This window comes from Castanea sativa, chromosome 5 (genome assembly GCF_040712315.1).
Source record: "Castanea sativa cultivar Marrone di Chiusa Pesio chromosome 5, ASM4071231v1".
NCBI classification, from domain to species: domain Eukaryota; kingdom Viridiplantae; phylum Streptophyta; class Magnoliopsida; order Fagales; family Fagaceae; genus Castanea; species Castanea sativa.
The window spans coordinates 48,955,692-48,974,714 of NC_134017.1; the positions used below are offsets into that span (position 1 = coordinate 48,955,692).

The 19,023-nt window shown below is 43.6% G+C and overlaps 2 protein-coding genes across 2 annotated transcripts; both read left to right on the forward strand.

Moving 5' to 3' along the window:
• The first annotated feature begins 3,194 nt into the window (after positions 1 to 3,194).
• LOC142635334 (uncharacterized) lies at positions 3,195 to 4,945 on the forward strand. Its single transcript, XM_075809514.1, has 3 exons — positions 3,195 to 3,934; positions 4,183 to 4,398; positions 4,588 to 4,945. The coding sequence occupies exons 1-3, from the start codon at positions 3,195 to 3,197 to the stop codon at positions 4,943 to 4,945; spliced, it is 1,314 nt and encodes a 437-aa protein (XP_075665629.1).
• A 1,830-nt stretch (positions 4,946 to 6,775) lies between these two features.
• LOC142635335 (uncharacterized) lies at positions 6,776 to 7,207 on the forward strand. The gene has a single exon (XM_075809516.1). It carries the CDS (start codon positions 6,776 to 6,778, stop codon positions 7,205 to 7,207), a length of 432 nt encoding a protein of 143 aa, XP_075665631.1.
• Positions 7,208 to 19,023: the final 11,816 nt, after the last annotated feature.

A 19,023-nucleotide genomic window follows, 5' to 3' on the forward strand; every position in this document is an offset into this window, starting at 1 on the left:
TTCCATCTCTAACATTATTATTTTTTATTTCTTATTCTCCATCGATTGTAATCCCATTGAAGTTATATCATCAAGGTAGATTCATTAATAGGTAGGTGTAGCGTAGGATTGAAAAAAAAAAATGCTATCAAACTATAGTGGCAAAGATTTGAGCTATGAACGACACATCTGATATCAAAAACATTCCAGCAATTAAGTCCAAATGCTCCAATTAGTACTTATAATACTTTTACCACTACCTAATTTGTCAAGTTTGAGCTGGAAATTCTCTGAATTTCCAAGCTCAGCTAGCTGTATCGTTTGAAGCCAAAGTTATGAGTCTGTGGTTGGCAAGGCATTACAAAGTCAAAATCGTAAGGCACAAGTATCAGATACACATGGTCCCCGTTGTTAAAAATGACAATGCCCATATCTCAAACGTGAATCAAGCTTTTATTTCAAGTAATTAAAATTGTTAACAAATTTTGGATTAAAAGAAACAAGGAAGTGTTTTGAATTTTCAGCATTTTCCACTCCATAAAAAGCAAAAACACATTCATCTCAAAAAATTGTTCACTTTTACGTCAAGAGTCCACATGGACCTGCTGTAAAGGCTTCTCTCGTAGGAGTAAATAATTTCGCGTCAATTTCATGGCCACCGTTAGGTTCCAAAAACTTGTCCACTCTGTTTGAGCTTTTATTATTTACCAGTTTTTTCTGGTGACAGTGGTAGGATTTAATTCTTTCGGTTGGTTCAGTATTGAATATATTCTTGTTTTGGGAAATGTCGTTCTTGCCAGAAACTGGTACGGCCAATGGTGATAGATAGGAACATGACCAAATTACAAGCTAGAACAAAATTGAAATTAGTACCACCTTTGTGGAAACTGAAAACCAAAACAAATTCTTCAAGGACTCCACCTGGCTTGGTTTTTCTACCAACTGTTTGCCTCATTTATTAACATGAATGATACAGGAAAATGTATTGTGTGCTGTGCTTCCTCATGATATCGTACGTAGAGTAATATAATGTAATTAATGTATGCTCCAATTAATTAACTGGACTAATATTATAATTATTATTATTATTATTATTATTTTTTGAATAAAGGATCTAAAATTGAATATAGGCTTCAAAAAATATTATTTAATATCTTGATACGATATTAAAAAACAATCATAATAAAATGAAAAGTTCAAATCTTATCATATTCATAGATAATAATACATATTAATAAAATGTACCATGCATGGTTCTTGTTTAGCTAAGAAAAAAGAAAAAGAAGTGATTCTACATCCTTTGGATTTTGTTGTTTCTTTTTTCGGATGAATTGGGCGATCATGACTTTTTCTTTATTTTCATAACAAAGTGATTGTTTTGATCGATGACATTAATTTAATAGTTTGAAGAACTATCATCCCAAACATTTCGACCAACCAAGACAAAGACTCAGGACAATCCAGCTACTAATTAAAAAGGCCGTCTCTGATTATCAAGTATCAACAAAAGCTTATAACTTATAAGAGCATACAGAATGTTTTTTTTCTTTCTCCCCCTTTGATTTTTAATTTGTTTCAACTCCTTAAACTTGTTCTAAAAGACATGAAAAACAAAATGTCCAACAAAGATATTACTCGGATAAACAATTTTTTAGTCCCATTCCTTCTTGCTAGTTGCTGACATGTAGTCCTCCAAAGAATATACTATAATTAACTAGCCAATTCTCAGACTATGGGCAATACAATTAACAAATAAGCACTCTCTCAAGGTGTTCTTAATTTATAATCTCATATTCTCATAAATGTATAATAATGATATTGGTTGGAAAGATCACAATTTTATAACATTTGCACAAGCTTGTCCATGGAATCTTGATGTCATTTTATGATTTTAAAAAATAAAAAAAATTGTTAGATACTTCTTTTAGTTTTCCTCCTATCCCATGTATGCACAAATTGTCCTACCCTTCTCTTAGACTCTCAGTTTGGACATGCAATTTAGTGTTAGCACAAGATATATATATTAGTCTTTAGTGGGATTTCATGTAAGATTGAGAATCCCTTAAGATTGTTCTAACACTGATCTAAGAAAATCTAATTACATCCAACTAAGATAGATGCTAAGACTCTTTTATGACAAGTAGTTCTGTATAATAAATTCATGGACTTTCTTAGAGCATTTTCATCCGAAAATTCTATCCTATTTTATTTTATCATCTCAAAAAGCTACTGTACGGGCCCTACCTCCCTGTCAAGTCCAATCGCCCTAAGGCCCATAAGGACCAACTCTTATAGGAGCCCCCGCGCTAATCACACATTGTAACGCACGTGCTATCCGAGAGTTGTGAGCTCGGAGTGCTCAAAGCAACCTGTGACGTACTCTTGCCGAGCACATAACTTACATGCGGGGCTAGTCCCAACGCCACTATCATTATCTCCTTCTCGCCACCAAACATCAGCTTAGATGAAATGGCATTGGACCTCCCTTTCATTGCCTAGGGAATGCACCCGCCGAGAATCAAACCCAGTGTTGGAGCCAGTTCCAATGCCACTCTCATTTCCTCCCACTCCCAACTAAACCCCCATTTATGGGTAATAGTATTGGACCCCTCCTTCCACCCACCAGGGAAGACTCAGTTAAAGTGGTTGGCAATTTGAGAGAGAAAAGACGAGAGAGAGAGAGAAAGCGATATCAATTTGCCCCAAGGGAGAGAGGGAAGAGATAGAGAGGAAAGGGAGGAAGCCCAGCATACGGGCCTGCCGAGCATAACACCACTCGTGGTAGGAAATCCAAAAGCCCACTATACAAATAGATTGTGAGCCCAAATTTCTTCGAGGCCCAGCAGCCTTATTTTGGGACGCACAATTGGCGTCGTCTGTGGGAATCTCCTACGTAGCTGTGGTGCTATCTTGGCGTGCGCGTAAGGATGTCTGGAAGCAGACAGAGAAGCCATGCAGAGAACGGCACTGAAGGGTCGTCGCGGGGATCTACATGGTGAGAAAGGAGGCAAAAAAGGCAGGAGGACAGAAGGCATGAGGAGGTAGAAGAGTATGGGCCCGGAGAAGGGTCGTACCAAACCCTCCGGACAATGTCTGACGCTTCAGGCCGCAGCCGCCTTGACAGAAGAGATCAGGAGCTTAAACGGAGGGACTAAGAGCTCGAACGCCTGCGCAGGGCGGTCAAGGATTTGGAGTTGCAAGCACGGGGCCGACGCATGAGAAGGGACCAGGGAGAACGAAGGGAAAGGTCAGTAAGTGTGGGGAATCGCCATGAGGCAGGATCTCATCAATCCGGGTCTCGTAGGCACCGCGACCGCTCGCAAGAGTATGCGAACCGTGAATCGACTTCCCCCAACGTGGAGCGACCACGTAACGCGACCATGGATACCATGAGCCGAGCATTGCAACAAGCCGCCCGATCTCCGTTCTCTAGAGATATCGAGAGCACACCTACGCCGAGCAAGTTCGCACGGCCACCGTTCAATTCCTACACTGGGAAGACAGACCCGGTGGAACATGTAAGTCACTATATTCAGATGATGTCCTTACACTCCCATAATGATGCATTGATATGTAAGGTTTTCCCCTCGAGCCTTGGGCCCACCGCTTTAAGGTGGTTTAACGGGTTGAAGAAGGGCTTGATCCATAGTTTCTGGGAACTGATCCAGGAGTTCGGAGTGCGGTTCATGACTTGCAGCCGGGTGCCGCAGCCCGTAGATGCGTTGCTATCAAGGAAGATGGGGGCTGGAGAGACCCTTCGCAACTACTCCAATCGGTACTGGGAGTTGTACAACGAGATTGGCGGGGGGAATGAAAAGATCGCGGCGAGCACCTTTCGGATAGGCCTACCCGAAGAATCCGGGCTGAGAGAATCGTTGACCTTAAAGCCGCCCGAGGATATGAGACAATTGATGAGGCGTATCGAAGAGTACAAGCGCTTAGAAGATGATCGGCTGTAGTCCAAAGGGAAGGAGCCGATAATCAGTTATCCTCGAAACAAGGGCTTCAACCCCAGACATAGGAAGGATTTGAGAATTCAAGAGCCTGGCCCGGTCCGGCGGTTGGGGGAGTCAACGCGACGTTCAAAAAGCCTGTACACCACATCATTGATAGGATAAAAAATGAGTCGTATTTTAAGCGGCCGAACAGGATGATGGGCGACCCGTCAAGGAGAAACTAGAATTTGCATTGCTCCTATCACAGGGATAAAGGGCACACCACCGAGCAGTGTAGAGTGTTGAAAGATCACCTTGAACAGTTGGTGAAGGCGGGGCATTTGAAAGAGTTTCTGGTGGAGACAGGGAATCAGGCGACCGGACAGGCTGACCGGCTGCGTCGAAACTCTCTCCCACCCCCTTTGGGAGTGATAGAGGTCATCCACGCCGCACCCAGGGCGATTAGAGCACCCACAGCAAAGGGGTATTGACCGTGGTGTTAGCAGAAGGAAGCACGAGCGAACAACCCCCGGGGAAGAAGCTAAGGTACAGTAGACAACCCATTGCGTTGGACGACGACGACCTGGAAGGTACTGCTCAGCCCCACCACGATGCTTTAATAGTCACGGCCCGAATAAGGGGATTTATAGTGAAGAGAATAATGATAGATCAGGGGGCTCGGCCTGAAAAAGGGAGACTTGTCCAAGTATGATACACCTTTAATGGGATTCGACGAGAACGTGGTGATTCTAGAGGGGCAGATTTCGCTCCCAGTTATCATGGGAGGCCGGGAGGTGATGGTGATGTTCATAGTGGTCGCCTCTTTCTCACCATACACGGCAATATTCGGAAGGCCGTGGATACACGACATGGGGGCTGTGCCGTCCACCTTGCACGTAAAAGTCAAGTTCCGAACTGATGAGGGGATTACAGTAATAAGGGGCGATCAGCAGGCGGCCAAACAATGTTTGGTAGCCGCAACAGTCAAACAAACAGAGCAGAAGGAATCAACCGAGAAGGCGACCCTATAGCAATTATAGCATCCCCAAGTGGAGGGGACTAGCGTTGCCGAGGATTTCGTAAGCGTAAAGATCTTACCAGGAAGTGAAAGGAGTTTTCAGATAGGGGCAGGATTGAGTGATGGGGAGAGGGTACAGCTACTATTATTCCTCATATGAAACGTGGATGTATTTGCATGGAATCCATATGAGGTGCCCGGCGTCGACCCCGAGTTCATAGTTCACAAGTTGAATGTGGATCCTTTGTGACCCCCCAAGAAGCAGAGGCCGAGAAGGTCTGCTAAGAAGCATGTGAAAGCCATCAGACAGGAAGTTGGGAGGCTGAGAGAAGCGGGGGCCATAAAGGAGACATTCTTTCCGGAATGGCTCGCAAACACGGTGGTTGTGAAAAAGAAGAGCGGCAAGTGAAGAGTTTGTGTTGATTTTACCAATTTGAACCGAGCATGTTTGAAAGATCCGTTTCCGATGCTGAAAATCGACCAATTAGTGGACGCTACGTGCGGGCACCCTAGAATGAGTTTTCTCGATGCTTTCCAGGGCTATCACCAAATTGCCCTAGCCGTCAAAGACCAGGAGAAGACGGCATTCTTAACGCCCAATGCTAACTACCACTATACCGTGATGCCGTTCGGTTTGAAAAACGTGGGAGCCACTTATCAACGAATGATGACGAGGATGTTTGGGGATAAGATTGGACTGACGATGGAAGTATACATTGACGACATGGTGATAAAAAGCAAGCAAGAAGGACAGCACATTGGTGACCTAAAAGAAGTGTTCGAAATACTCCGACGACACCGGCTGCGCCTCAATGCCGATAAGTGTGCATTCGGGGTTGGATCCAGCAGGTTCTTGGGTTATTTGATTACCAAACGGGGAATAGAGGTCAGTCTCGATCAAATTGAAGCCGTGAAACGTCTCAGACCGCCGGGCAATCCGAAAGAGGTTCAAAAGCTGACTGGTATGCTGGCTGCTCTTAACCGATTTATTTCCAAGTTCGCTAATCGATGCCAGCCTTTTTACCAACTTCTGAAGAAGTGAAAGGGGTTCCAGTGGGACGAGGAGTGTGACAGGGCCTTCCAAGATCTAAAGGATTACCTTGTCCGGGCACCGACGTTGTCAGCCCCAGAACCGGGAGAAGACTTGTACATGTACCTCTCCGTATCCGAGCATGCAGCAAGCGCCGTACTTCTAAGGGATAACGGTGCACAGCTCTCGGTTTATTACATTAGCAAGACGCTAGTCGACGTGGAGACCAGGTACTTACCACTGGAAAAGCTGGTGCTGGTGCTAGCACTCGTGCACTCCACCCGAAAATTACCCCATTATTTTCAGGCCCACACAGTCCACATCTTGACCGAGTACTCACTCTAGTCACTATTGAGGAGATCTGACTTTACGAGGAGGATAGCCAAGTGGGGTACTCGGCTGGGCTCTTCCGACATCAGGTACAAGTTGTGGAACTCTGTGAAGGGACAAGTGCTTGCGAATTTTATTGCCGAGTTCTCGCCGAGAGCTACGAGCATAACCGGCGTGGTAGAAGTCAAGCCATGGAGGGTGTTTGTGGACGGAGCGTCCAATGCGGCTGGAGCGGGGGTAGGGATCGTGGTCATCACCCCGGAAGATCTGAAGCTAGAACACTCATTCAGATTAGGTTTCAGGGCTTCTAACAATGAGGCCGAATACGAGGCTCTGCTGGCAAGACTAAGGGTTGTCATGGATCTGGGGGCAAGGGAGGTAGAGGTGTACTCGGACTCCCTCCTTGTGGTAAGTTAGGTCCAAGGGAACTTCGAGGCCAAGGATCCCCAGATGATAGAATACCTGCGGCTAGCAAAGCAAATAATGGGTAACTTTGAGACAGTCAAGATCGAGCGAATAGCCCGGGGACAAAACCAGCACGCCGATTCTTTAGCAACTTTAGCATCATCGATAGCTGACGAGGTACCTCGGCTGATCAGGGTGGAGTTGGTGCCCGAGCCAAGTATTGCCGCCAGGGCACTGATTGTACAGGTCACTGAAGCCGAGAAGTGCTGGATGGATCCGATCATCGACTTCCTTTCAGAGGATCGAGCCCCGAAAGATGAGAAGGAGGCAGCCAGAGTACGGCGAACTTCCACTCGGTACTGGTTATCTGTCGATCGGAAGCTATATCGCAGATCATTCGAAGGGCCATACCTGCAGTGCCTTCGCCTCAGCCAGGCTAAAGAGCTGTTAGCCGAACTGCATGAGGGAGTCTGTGGTAGCCACGTGGGGGGATGCTCGCTGGCGTACTGAGCAATGACCCAGGGTTTCTGGTGGCCGCGGATGAGGAAGGAAACCACCGAGTATGCTCAGAGATGTGAACAGTGTCAGGTTCACACGCCGATGATCTTCCAGCCGGCCGGGAACTTGAACCCAGTTTGCAGCCCGTGGCCATTTGTCCGCTGGAGGCTGGATATAGTTAGGCCTTTTCCCCGAGCAACGGGCAACCGAAGGTTCGTGTTGGTGGCAATAGACTACTTCACAAAGTGGGCAGAGGCTGAGGTGCTGGCCAACATCCGAGACGTTGATGTTTAGAGATTTGTATGGAGGAACATTATAACAAGGTTCGGCGTGCTGGAGTCTTTAATATCGGACAACGGCCTGCAGTTCGACAGCAGAGCTTTCCGGGAGTTCTGCGAGGGCTTTGGTATCCCGAACCGATACTCCACTCCGGCTTACCCGTAGAGTAATGGCCAGGCAGAAGCGATAAACAAGGCTATCGTGAGTGGCCTGAAGAAAAGATTGGAGGGTACCAAGGGTAGATGGGCCGAGGAGTTGCCAAGCGTCCTATGGGCATACAGAACCACTCCGAGGAGATCCACTGGAGAAACGCCGTTCTCTCTAACTTACGGGGCGGAGGCAGTCATCCCTGCTGAAGTAAACCCGTGTAGCTCCTGAGTTGCGGGATTCAATTCTAACGAGAATGAGGAGTTGATGGCTAGGGAGCTGAACTTGCTGGAGGAGCACCGAGATATGGCCACCATCAGGCTGGTAGAGTATCAACAGAAGCTTGCCCGAAGGTACAATAGAGCTGTCAGAAGGAAGTAGTTTACCACGGGAGATCTGGTACTCCAAAATGTAATGGGGAATACGCGAGACACGAGCGCGGGAAAGCTAGCTCCGACCTGGGAGGGGCCCTACCATGTGACTGCTATTATCGGCGCAAGGGCATACTATCTAGAGGATTTGGAGGAAAAACCGCTTCCCCGGCCATGGAATGTTCGCAATTTGAAAAAATATTATCAGTAACCGGACACCCTCCAAAGTTATAAACCTGATGTAACCGGGCATCACTGCATGTTTAATATGAAGACCTTGATTTAGCGCCCCCCTTTTTCTTATTTCAAGTTATTATCACCAGGCAAGAATTATAAAGAGAATCGCAAGGTTAAAGGCAACTCATTCACGGTAAGGACAGAAGCCTGTCCTTAGTTCGAGCCCTATCACCGAGCAGGTGAAAACCTTACGCTATCTTTATCTAAGGACAAAAACCTACCCTCGATTCGAGCCCTATCACTGAGCAGGTGAAAGCCTTATGCTATCTTTATCTAAGGACAGAAACCTGCCCTCGGTTTGAGCCCTATCACCAAGCAGGTGAAAACCTTACGCTATTTTTATCTAAGGACTGAAACCTGCCCTTGGTTCGAGCCCTATCACCGAGCAGGTGAAAACCTTACGCTATTTTTATCTAAGGACTGAAACCTACCCTCGGTTCGAGCCCTATCACCGAGCAGGTAAAAACCTTACGCTATTCCTATCTAAGGACATAAACCTGCCCTCGGTGCGAGCCCTATCACCGAGCAGGTGAAAACCTTATGCTATTTCTATCTAAGGACATAAACCTGCCCTCGGGTCGAGCCCTATCACCGAGCAGGTGAAAACCTTACGCTATTTCTATCTAAGGACAGAAACTTGCCCTCGATTTGAGCCCTATCACCGAGTAGGTGAAAACCTTACTCTATTTCTATTTAATGGCAGAAACCTGCCCTCGGTTTGAGCACTATCACCGAGCAGGTGAAAACCTTACGCTAGTCTCACGTAGGTGTAGGGACCCGTTCACTAAAGCGAGAAAGTAAGCTATGATGGCATTTACCAACAACATTAACATTAAGAAAGTAATCGCATACAGAATCAGCGGTTATCAAGCAAGCAATAAAGAAGCACAAGCGGCACACAAACGACATAAATCGAAACAACGACGTCTAAAAAACATAAATTATAACTGTCTGGCAGACAGGGAAATTGTTCTATCGCCACAGCCCGGCGATTTAAGCTCTTCGAACGTCAAAGAAAAAATAATAACAGCAATAAAACAAAAAGAAAAAGCAGAGAGACAAAGAAGGACTGGATTATCAAACGGCAGGGTCGGCTGGTAAGGGCGGAGGCACAGGCTGCTTGGTTTCGCTCACAGTTGTCAGTGAAACCTGGTCTGGTGCAGTTTCGGCCCCCATACGGATATTGCTTGTGACCTTCGGGTCGGCTGCCTCCATATGAGTATTAATGTCCCGCACGAGGTCTATCATGGTCGGAATCTCCTCCTCACCTGATGCCTCGGTCCGTCTCTGAACGGCAGGTGGAGGAGGGGCCGGGTAGGGGATCTGATCGGGGTTCCATAGCGGAGAGTCCGCGGCCACCCCTATCGCCTAAAGGGCAGCTAGCCATCCCTCCCTGAAGCCATGGTGCCGAGCTTGGTGAATGATCAGCTCCGCGGAGTTTTTAGCATCCAAGAAGCTAACATTGTACCATTTTTCGTCACAGGCTTCGAGGGACTCCCTCAGGCTGGCAATCTCATTAGCTTGGGCTAGGCTCAAGCTGTCCACCGTTGCTAACTTAAGCTCAGTCTCCCTGAGCTTCATTTCCAGGAAGGTTAGCTTCCCCTTGGCAGCCTGCTGGGCTTTCTCGGCATCTACCGCTTTTCTCTCCGATACCGCGGCAGCCTCCTCCTTTTCCCTGGCCGTGGCCTCAGCAACAGCCTTTAGCGCCTTCTCCTCCTCCAGGGCCTCGGCCGCGTCCTTCAACCGCCCGGTCACAACGCTGGTCATTTGCGCGGCCTGGAGACTGGAAAGTAGCCAAATGATTAAATTGGAAAAGAAAAGAGAGGACCACTCAGTGCAATGCACACAGTCAAGGGGAGTAGAGTGTTACCGCGATGAAGTGCCATTGTAGTCACGTGGCGAGTGTCTCGTCATCGCCCTGCGCATAGTAATGCACATCCTCAGGCAGTATGAGGCCCTGCGCCAAACTTTGGGCCACTCGCCCCCTTGCACCCGTGTCCCATAGCCGGACGCTGGCGGTTTTTGGAAAACACTCGTCACCTAACTGGAAGGTGTGCTGCCAACCGACTACTTGTCGGGAAGAGGATGCCACGTTCGTTCCGACCTGAACCGCAGAGGGTGTCACTACTGGCCCCTCAGGAAGCCTGGAACCTCTCGCTACATGGGGAGGGGTCTTCGGCAAAGCGTCACCCGGTATAAGAGGGTTATTCTCGGCAACCCTTTTTCTCTTCCTACCCTCGCCCCCAAGAGGAGTTTGACTCGTTCCTTTCGGGGACTGGGTTTGAGCCGCAAGACCGGCGTCGGGGATGAATCGGGAAAGGGTCATCTCCCTATGCTTCACCATTCTCTCTGCTTGGGCGGCAGCGGGTTCCTTGGCTACGGGGGCACCGTCCTCTGGCTATCCGATCGCTTCGTGCCTTCGTTGACTCTGTGACACTCGCTCGACAAAGCCATCCCTCACCGGCGCGATGTCTTCGGCAGTGGTATAGCGCGGGCCACTTCCTCGAGCCTCGCTTGTGGTAAGCTCGGGGGGAAGGAAGGTCTTGTACCGCACGTCAATATACGACAGGAGTGGGCTGTCTACCAAGAGCACCTGGCCAAAGTTTTGACAAGTGGTGTACACAGGGTTGACGTCAAGGATCAAATGAGATGCCCTAAGCTGCCCGTCGTCGTGCATGAAGATCTCCGACCTAAGAACGAAGTTGAGGTCTCGTGCGTGTATAACTCAACTGTCCGGGAAGAACCTTCTGGATTCTGCAATAAGTCCGGGAACAAACCGATCAGCTAAAAACAAAAATAATAATATAGTATATATATATAAAGGATGCAAGAGCAAGTCAAAGGGAGATTGTCAGTACCGACCAACTTCACGTGGTGAGAGCGGGCAAAGAAGCTCACTGGCATGCCAGTTACCACGCACCCGAACGAACTCTCCGGCCGAGTTCCTATTAGAGTCGGGCAGGCAAGATATGAGACGGACTCGAGTATCTCTAGTTTTCAAGTAATAACCACGGGCGAAGTTGCCGCACAGCTTATACATGAAATTTATGTTGTGTTGGTTCAACTGCAGCCCGAACATGTGGTTTAACCGGACGACACAGCTAACAACCCTATAAAAGTTAGAGGGAAACTGGTCGGGGCACTGGCCATAAAACCCTAGGGTACCTATGACGAGAGGGTCTACAAGGAACCTAACTCCACCCTCGAGTATCGACATCGGTGGGAAGAACGCTGCGTTCGAATCAGCAGCCCTCTGAAGTTCGAGGTCGCCCACGTTGCAATACGCAACGTTGACATCCCCTGGGATGCCAAAGGTCTTTCTAAAACTAGCCAAGGCAGCCCTAGGGGTAAGTAGGTGAGAAAATCCCATTACTATAGTATGAAATGGAAGAATCGAAAAGGAAAGAGAGGTAGAAGGAACTTACTTGGGGCTCTAGACAGTGGAGAACTGAGGAGGTTTTTGTGCAGAAGAAGAATGCTCGGCAAAGGAGGGGTTGAGAGCAAGAAAAACACGAAAAGTGGAGAGGGAGTCCAGAATGGGCTACTTATAGGGCCTTGAAGCGTTTAATGAGGCAAGGGGCGGGAAAAACAACCTTCTCAAATCCTTTTCTTGGATAACCCCCCACACACGTGGGCACGATTCACGAACCGTCGGGCCATTCGCCAACTACCCAATATTAATTGCTAACGTGACAACCTGATACAGCGCCATTCTCGAGAAATCCGCCGAGACGATCGCCCTGGACACGTGCCGAGAGTATATGTCCGCGGGAAGCCATCACTACAACTTGCCCGGGATCCTTGATTCATCGCCTGAAGCAGAACATGAATCAAGGGGGGGCTATTGTACGGGCCCTACCTCCCTGTCAAGCCCAATCGCCCTAAGGCCCATGAGGACCAACTCTTATAGGAGCTCCCGCACTGATCACACATTGTAAAGCACGTGCCGTCAGAGAGTTGTGAGCTCAGAGTGCTCAAAGCAACCTGTGACGTGCTCCTGCCGAGCACATAACTTACATGCGGGGCTAGTCCCAACGCCACTATCATTATCTCTTTCTAACCACCAAACATTAACTTAGATGAAACGACATTGGACCTCCCTTTTATTGCCTAGGGAACGCACCCGCCGAGAATCAAACCCAGCGTTCGAGCCAGTTCCAATGCCACTCTTATTTCCTCCCACTCCCAACTAAACCCCCACTTATGGGTAATAGTATTGAACCCCTTCTTCCACCCACTAGGGGAACAATCATGACCATTCCACTAAGTTTGGCTATAAATAGGCAGGGAAGACTCAGTTAATGTGGTTGGCAATTTGAGAGAGAAAGGATGAGAAAGAGAGAGCGATATTAATTCGCCCCAAGGAAGAGAGGGAAGAGATAGAGAGGAAAGGGAGGAAGCCCAGCATACAGGCCTGCCGAGCATAACACCACCCGTGGTAGGAAATCCAAAAGCCCATTATACAAATAGATTGTGAGCCCAAATTCCTTCGAAGCCCAACAGCCTTATTTTGGGACGCACAACTACTTTATCAATTATACCATACCATTTTACAATACACCCAACATCCCAATTTTTATTTTACAATATAACACATTAAAATTATATATCTACACAATAAAATAATATATTTCAAAATATAAATAAAAGCCAGAAATGAGACACGCAGAGAGAGAGACAGAGATTGAGACGTGAAACAAAGAGTGGGAGGAGAGAGGAATGAATAAAAAAATATTATTTCCTTTTACGATTGTGCTATAGTACTGTGGTGGGCCTTTTTGTGATTTTGGGCTGGACTGCCTCCTGCTATACCAAGGCCTAAGTGTTCTGGATAGGAGAGTTGAGACCGGTCCAATTGCAACCCACCTTGAACCGGCTTGTGCACAACCTATGCCCCTCTTTGCTGAAACTTGGGTCACATGTCACTAGCAGGCGAAACTGTTACAGAGGGGTTATGGCAAACAAGTATAGTATGACAATAATAAAGGCAATATGTTTCTTGTTAGATGATATAAATAAGGAATCCTCAAAAAAAGATATAGTAATAAGAAATACATTGTAGGTGAAATCACAAAGACAAGAAAGGAAATGATTATGATAAACAATAATATCAAAAGGTTAGTCTGCCGTGTTTAGTGGTATTACGGGATTAAGACCAAGAAGGTAACCACTTCCTCAATATTAGTAACCTCACAGGACGATCTTGCCATTAGAAATTACCCACTTTGAGGGAACGGGCCTGAATGGCTTATACCCAAGTAAATCATTCATCTTCAACAAAGGATAGACTTTTAGAATGAGAGAAAGGACTAGCCTATTGGTGCATGTATGCCACTCTACACTCCATATTTCTCTTCTTGATTCTCTTTTTCTTTTCTTTTTCTCCTTTTTGTCACTTTGATTCTTTTCGGCTCTTTTCTTTCTTTCTTAGTGCTTACTCGTGTAATGTTATGGTGATGGTGATGCTGTGATTCTCTCATAGTGGTTGCAACTGTTTCGATGATGAATTTGTGCATGGCGAAAGCCTTTTATATATTGCTTGCCATGACTGTTTTTTATTATTTTTCCCTTTAATAATTTTTGTCTGGGTGTGGGTGTACTTCTAGACTACTTATTGGTTTGTTAGCTACCTGGCTACCACCACTTACCTACGCTGGCCGTGTCATACCCTATTACTTGACAAAGAGTTCTTCTTTGTTTGCTTGCACACCGTGGCATTCTTATTCACCACAGTATGGGTATTCTCTCTCTCACTATCCCTCATGACATGCACCTAATGGTTCCAACTCATCCTCCCTCTTTTGGGTAGTATGTCATCCTAGCAAGACATTTCCTCCAAAAGAGTTTGAGCGGGAACTTCAAAATAGGCCTTCCCTTCTCCCCACTGTCAGATCATACCCTCTCTTACCTCTGACCCATAACCCACCACTCCTGTATTGGCTGTGTACAGGTTGGTGGTGCCTGGGCCTTGTGCGTTCTCCACATTCCGTGTATGTCCAAGACTTGTCTGCTGCTCATGCATTTGCTGTGGACTGGAGGCTTGCTTGTGCATTCTGCCACCCATTCTTGACCTCTTGTGGCATGAACTGTTTTTTGACCCTCCATCCTTCATGGCTTGCTTCCCCCAAGGGTTGGGCATTGCTTGATAATAGGCTTTTCTCTCTTTCAGCCTTCCATTTGTTGTTTCCGTTGGTGTGCCAGTGTTACTGCCATGTCATTCTATTATTCCTGCTGCGATGCTATTTGATCCCTGCCTGCTGAGCCTTTTTCGGGCCTACTGCACATTCTTCCCTCAATTAGTTACAATGCCCCAATATTGTCATTGGGTTTGTAGTTATGTTGCTTTGGGCTTCCTTGACCCATTACATTGCTTGTGGAATCCTTTGGCCCATTTCTTCCTTATTGGGCATTCTCGGCCCATTTTCCTTCCTTAGGCGTCCTCAACACATTTCCAACTCTACATTCCTATGAACTTTTACTAACTCTTTTTGGGGCTTTCCTGACTCAATTACTATATTCTTCATCCTTAGGGTTCATGAGCTTTCCATAAACCCCTTACTTTCTTGCTTCATTACTTCGGGCCTGCTGTGGCCAATTCTCACTTTTCTACATCACATAATGTCCATGAGTTTACTGCTTCTTCCTTTGGGCTCCTGTTGGCCCATTTGCTTTTCCAAGGCCCATTTGTTTACTTTATGGGCCTAAGACTCATCATTCCTGCCATTCGGACTTGATGAGTTTCTTTCTCTCAATCCATTAACTCTCTTCCTACCAGTATAGTTGAGCTTCTTCTTGCTGCTGAGTTTTCCCAAAATGAGCATCAACAAGTAACATCACAAATTTGTGATGATATTGTAGCACAATTCTAAATTTTTTTAGGATACCAGACCAATACAAGGCCAAATGTTAGGTCATTTTAGTACTTTAATGCTAAAATTTGCTTACATATGTCATTTGCAGGGCCAATTGTGAATGCTCTTAGAGCATTCTCATTGGCAATTGTAAATGGTATATATAGGAAAAATTTAGCATAAAGGCACAAAAACAACCCAACAGGTGAAATTGTAAAATCTTACAATTGTAAATTTTTTTGCAATTGTGCTATAGTGACATCCTAAATGTAGGAAGACACTGTAGCACTTTAGTAAAAATAATAATATATTTTAATTGATAAAGTGGAAGAGAGATGGGGAGAAGAAAGAAACAGAGTTGCATTGGAATATATTTTATTATTTTAGTGGGTAATATATATATTATTTTAATGAGTAGAATAGAAAAATAAAAGTTGGGATGTTGAGTGTATTGTAAAATAGTATGTTATAATTGATAAAATAACTTTTTAAGATGGTAAAATAGGATAGGATGACATTTTTCATTGTAAATGCTCTTAGATATGGTAATAGGTACAGCCTATCCAGGTTTTTTTGTTTTTGTTTTTTTTGGTCATAGACTTTTCTATATCATTCCGGACTGCTATGTGAGCCACATCAATATGACGGTAGCATGACAAAATTTACATGAAAATTAACTTCAATATTAAAGTTGCAAAAAAAAAAAAACCTTTAGTACTCCAAAACCTACCATGCATTTTTTCCTCCAAGCCGGCAAGAAAGGACAAAATTTGGTTTGATCATCGGGTTCATTAGGGTATTAGTATTAAGTAAACATATGAAAAAAAGTGCCCCCTAAATTAAGTTGATGAAGCTTTGTGGTGAAGGAAAAAGCCTGGTTAAATAAGAATATAGTTTTAGACTTTCCTCACTAACAAAGGTAATTTGATTTGGTATGACCCTACCGTTAGATTGGAAGGTGATAGGTGTTGTGATGGCTATATTCACTGAACCGACTATAATTATTAGTACTTAATTAATCATCTTTAAAACAGACATTTTTACTAGAAAAAAAAAAAAAAACAAATAAACGCGTTAGCCGAGCTCTCTGCAGAGAGATATAACTCACATAAAAACAATGGTCCACAACTCTTTACCAATAGACTGTTAAATTATCGATTCTCTTAAAAGTTTGAGTTTTTAGAATATAATAAATTTAACCATTTAACTATAATTCTAACACGCCCTTACGCATGTGAGCCTAAGTAGGCTAGATAGCCAATTTCAACTCATAAAGAAGAAAAGAATAACAAAGACTATTGAAGATGAAGACGGTTAATAAAGAGGTTAAACGATATCTTTTATTTAATTGTTTCCTCTTACATATGATACACTGTGGATTGTGTAGCCAACTCACCAACCTGTCAAAACTAATCCAACTCAACCCAACCCGTCAGGTTGGGTCGGTTTTTAGGGATGGGTAGGTTGGGTTGAGTTATGAATTTTTTTTTTTAATAGTGGGTTAAGTTGGGTTTGGGTCATAATAATCACAATCTGTCTAACCCGACCTGACCCGACTCACTTATATATTTAAATTTTAAAATTTAAATTATATATATTTAAAACTATATTATATAATTAATAATTTTTTTATTTAATTTTTCCCCTATTCAGCTATTCCTATATAAAACCCAATTACCTTGCAAACCCTCATAATCGTATTTCTCTCTCTGCCACCTCTCACTCCCACTCTCTCACTCCACTTTTATTTATTTATAATTGAATTGGGATACTAGTTCATGTATATTTTGTTTATTAATTGGATATATTTTGTTTATAACTGAGCTTGAATACTAATTTATGTATATTTTGTTTATCAACTTAGATGGCAAGTGAGATATTTTTTTTGCTCAATTTAATAATAATAAAAAATTATCCAACCCATGGGTTCAACCCAACCCAACCCAACCCAATCCATGTGGGTTAGGTTGAACCCCTGTGATGGATTGGGTAGAGTTGGATTTTTTTTAAAACCTAGCATAGTGAATTGGGTCGAAAAATCCCCTCAAATCAATCCAACTAACTCGTGCACACCCCTAGATACACCTCCCATATTCTCTTAAACTTTTGGTCTAAATCCCCCATTTTTACATTTGTATAAAGTTCATTCTTGGCTTTGAAGTTGGTAGAGTTATTTATGTAACTATATTAACCACTTTTTAATTTCTTTGGCAATAATAACGATCACAATAGAGAAAAGAACAATTTATTAATTCTAGACTTTAAGCATGAAATGGTCAATGAAACACGCTGACGTAGATTATAATATATTTTACTGAATATCCTCAGATATCCTCAGCAGCTAAACACTTCATTATATATATATATTTCCTTTTACAAGTAACAAGTCCATAATATCACCCTATAAAAAGTTTGGATTAAACTATCATGCACATTATTAAATGATATTGTTAACAAATCATAAAAAATCGTCATCTTTTAGGTAGTTGAAGAATTGTGGCTTGACTTCTCAGCTACCTAACAATCAGGGCCGCTCTACATAGAAGCTAGAATGTTCCTGCCAAAAAAAAAAAAAAATTATACTTGCAGAAAAATTATATATATAATTATTCTTATTTTTTCTACCTTAAAAGAATTTTGAAAACACTAACTTAAAAATCACAAAAATTTGACCACATGTCTTAAAATTGTTATATCCTAACATTAATCACAAAAATAATCTTAACCCGTTGAACAAAAAATTAAAAGCCCAAATGGTAACAAAAATTGGCTGTGAGTTCTCCTCAACAGCACCAACACCTTTGATCTCCTCGACAACTCGGTTTGCAGTTGTAACATGTACTTTTTGTTGCTCTCTCTCTCTCTCTCTCTCTCTCTCTCTCTTATTTTATTACTCTTATCTCAGTATTTTCAGTTATCATTTTATCTCTCATCAATTCCTTTTCACCATTTAATTTTGTTAGTAGAAAGAAATTGTAAAACTTTATATATATGAATGGTTTTCTTTGTGATATTGATAAATTCAAGTAATTTTTTATTAGATCTCGTATAATATAAGTTTCTTAATGATTACCCCAAAAAGAATTCCTAGGGTCACAACTGCTTCTTTAATTTATCAATTGTTTCCCTCTCAATCAATGTAAATTTAAAGGGCCGGGGTTCAAGTTTCCAGGAGGGAGTTTCACACACATTTACATTTAGATTAAGTTAGAGTAGAAATTCTATCTTGTATAAAAAAAAAAAAAGTAAATTTAAAGGGAAAATATTGTTATTAGCTTGTGCTTGAGTACTTGCCATATTATATATGTTGTTTCTCTATTATAAAATCAACGATTCCATTCGACACATTTATGGTCACGAATTGCACGATTGGCTTATTATTATTATTTTGGAGAGCTTTTAATGGGAAAATTATTGTGTACTCCCGGAGTATCATAAATGCGTACTTCTTTCTCTTACATGAATGGTAGGTTCCACTGATTAAATTTATGATGAAACCTACCATTTATGTGAGAGGAGGAAGTACGTATTTATAGTACTCCGAGAATACCTAATAGTTTTCCCTTTTAATAGGTTTGTTTGTAATGAACAAAGTCAACAACAACTCTCTCCAATCATACCACATCAAGGAGACAAACCACCATTTTAATATGCTTCCTTCCATTAGTAAAGGTAACAAAGATCACTATATTATCCTTTTGATGACAATCCCCTCATGGGCCTTCTCCTTTTCTTTTCAGTAGTATCATACAGTCCAAAGACCTTTTAGTTGGTTTTTGTAGGACCCTTTGCCTTTTTTATGAGGGCTTTACTTTCTTCTTCCATAGTTAGAAGGGCATAGGCATGCAAGCCTCATCACCTTGACTTAAAAGTTCTATGGAAGTGATTGATGAAATGGGCAACAATTTTATAAAAGTGCTAAACGAGCTAATCGTGGCACCTC

Excerpts from the sequence above, each read along its gene's own strand:
- LOC142635334 (XM_075809514.1), top strand. The coding sequence starts at position 3,195 with ATGAGAAGGGACCAGGGAGAACGAAGGGAAAGGTCAGTAAGTGTGGGG. Across the intron at positions 3,935-4,182 it reads CGCTTAGAAGATGATCGGCT|GGATAAAGGGCACACCACCG; the intron begins GTAGTCCAAAGG and ends CTCCTATCACAG. Across the intron at positions 4,399-4,587 it reads AGAGCACCCACAGCAAAGGG|GGGGCTCGGCCTGAAAAAGG; the intron begins GTATTGACCGTG and ends ATGATAGATCAG.
- LOC142635335 (XM_075809516.1), top strand. The coding sequence starts at position 6,776 with ATGGGTAACTTTGAGACAGTCAAGATCGAGCGAATAGCCCGGGGACAA.